At 36.2% G+C, this 2,647-nt stretch overlaps 1 protein-coding gene across 1 annotated transcript; it reads right to left on the bottom strand.

The window, feature by feature from the left end:
- Positions 1 to 245: 245 nt before the first annotated feature.
- On the bottom strand, positions 246 to 1,939 carry LOC132633749 (zinc finger protein 10-like). Its single transcript, XM_060350233.1, has one exon. The coding sequence runs from the start codon at positions 1,251 to 1,253 to the stop codon at positions 423 to 425; it is 831 nt and encodes a 276-aa protein (XP_060206216.1). The 5' UTR covers positions 1,254 to 1,939; the 3' UTR covers positions 246 to 422.
- Positions 1,940 to 2,647: the final 708 nt, after the last annotated feature.

Raw genomic sequence — 2,647 nt, 5'->3', positions numbered from 1 at the left:
CTCCTTAAACCAAAAATAAAGTCTTGTTTTAACTTTCTAGTAACCATCAATCAGTTTGTAACACTTGTATCAAGTCCCTTCCTCTTGACACCTAGTATTCATCGATCATTTTTGTTTTAATTTTCTTGGAGATACCTATGCAAATAGCATATGATTCATAAAATCAAATAAGTCACACACATTCTATAATATTTGAACATAAACCATTCTCATGCTTAGAGAAATATTTGAAGTTCTCCATTTAATTCCTGAAGTCATTCTTACACTCAGCAAGTTTAGCTTAAAATCAGAAAAGAAAAAAAAAAGTGAAAGAAGAAGAGGAAGGAGAGTGAAACGCATATAGAAAGAAATGAGCAAGAGACGAGTTGTATTTTTGTAGGCAAATGACCAGTTTTTGCAAATTCACTTCACCTTAGGATTTTTCAAAGCCTCAGCTCAAGATCCAATTCCTCTATGGCAGTAGGAATCCTTTCAAGTGCTTCTGATTGTGGACGACATCTTTCCATTGAACTTGTTTTAGACAAGAGATTTGCAAATGAAATATTATTATTTTCCTCAACTCTCCTTCTTTTGCAATTAGTAGGAGCCTCCTCAACATGGTCTATTTCAGCCCTAAAGCTAGAGTCTATCATGACTTCTAGATTCCTCTCTTCTTTTTTGACATCTATAGATTTCAACTTCTTCTCGTCATCATTTTTCACATTTGAGAGACAAGAATATTTGCCAGCCACCAAGTTTGACTTTGGCCATGATGAAGGAGGTGATGACAACTTGTTCTTATTGTTTCCTTCTTGGATAATTGATGAAAAGGAAGAATGATGATGAGTTGCTAAGTTCTTTTGAGAAGAAACCCTAATTGGAGCTCCATGGTCAGAGTCAAAATTAGGGTTGTACATAAAGTTACAAATTTGAGAAGGGTATTGAACATGGCTACTGTGATGATGATGAGGAGGAGGAGGAACAAATACTTGATGATCACCACTTGGATTATTAGATGGAGGAGATTGTTTCATTCTTGCTCTATCCCTCCTATGAACATTCATATGGCCACCAAGAGCTTGAGCTGACCTGAATTCTCTTCCACAAAAGCTACAAGTATAAGATCTTGGTGGCCATATACATCCTCCAAGTGATCCAGCTGCATCTTCTGCGAAAGCTTGCTCCTCCCACGAATCGGCGTATGAAGAAGGATTATTTGATAATGTCGTGTCATGTTTTCGCTTTGCACTCATCCAATATCTTGCTTGTTCCATTTCACAACGATATTCTTTAAGAACAAAGAATAGGGGATAAACAGAGTAGGGATTAGTATCCCTTTGCCAGGATTTTGATGAGAAAAAAAAAGCTACAAGAGAATAATAGTGTAGGGAAGAGATGAAGAAGATATTAGATGAAGGATACTGAGCCAAAAGTTGTTTAAGTTAGGGAAGAGGAAGGTGGATTGGTGGGTACTCTAGAGACCCTCTCATGCAGCTACTCTTTTGTTTTTAGTTAGCTTTCAAATACAGAAACAGTAGCGGAAGACCTACATTAATACTATGCCTTACCTTTTTTTTTCAAAAAAAAAAAAAAAAAAAAAAAAACGGTTTATAGCTATTCGGTATACGAAATTCACTGACCCGACTAATTCAATTTTGTTCTTCATGTGATCCATTTAAAGAGGTGGTGTACCAGAAGTTTCTCCATTCTTAGGGCTAGAACCCGAATCTCTGGCCATTTAAAGAAGTAGAGATCGATTTCATTCCACCCCAAGCCTAGATGATACAGTACATTACTGACTTAGGCGGAACTAGAGTTCGCTTAATATGTAAACAGTTTATTCAGAATTCAATAAACTATCTTGGTTAAAATTCAAAACCCAAATCAAAATTCCTCATCCGATATCTCTTGTAAGGGTTGAAACACTACCTAGTCTAAAATAAGAAATCACCCTAGTGGGATGCGTGGGGTCCCCTTATATGACCTTACCGTACGGTGAGAACACTCGAACTGAGATCATCTGATTTTCACTGATTTAAGTGTCACGAGAGATATTTGTTTTGAAAATCATCCACCCTTAGAAGTAAACGTAAACTATAGTAACTGTAGATATGCTATACTCCTATATCATTAAGCTCATAGACCCTAGCTTTATATGAGCTAGTTTTTCACATTTGTACTCTTGGTGTATTCTTGAGCTAGCATGACACGACAAAATATTCAGGTTGATTAAATTAAATTAATCCTTCATTTTGGTTTATAGGATAGATAGATTCATACACGTGACAGTTGTAAGCTGTAAATGTCAGAAGATTGACAGTCGATTACATTGTATTAGAAGAAAGTACGACAGCCAAAGCTGTCAAATTAAATCTGGACAATGATGAAATCTGAATGCAACTTTGCTGCCTAGCTAGTTTAGGAGAATGTTTTATGTGTCTAAATTCCATGCCCTTATTGTGACTTTTCGGTAAGCCAACATAAAATAATAAAGCTCGTTGAACTTTAGCATAACACAAATAGAGATCAGTTGAGATTGTTTCGTCACAATAGAATGAAGAGGAAGTTAATTGATTAATCAAACATGAGCTAAGGCCTAACCTATACCAATCCGACCCCCACTTTGAGCATTTGTGTCCAAATTCATGTTTTGAGCGACGACTACATA

Source organism: Lycium barbarum, chromosome 3, assembly GCF_019175385.1.
Source record: "Lycium barbarum isolate Lr01 chromosome 3, ASM1917538v2, whole genome shotgun sequence".
NCBI lineage: Eukaryota > Viridiplantae > Streptophyta > Magnoliopsida > Solanales > Solanaceae > Lycium > Lycium barbarum.
The sequence above is the reverse complement of the archived record's forward strand: the minus strand, read 5'-3'. Positions and strand labels throughout refer to the sequence as shown.

Bases quoted from the DNA above. Each gene is read 5' to 3' on its own strand.
- LOC132633749 (XM_060350233.1), bottom strand. From the start codon at position 1,253: ATGGAACAAGCAAGATATTGGATGAGTGCAAAGCGAAAACATGACACG.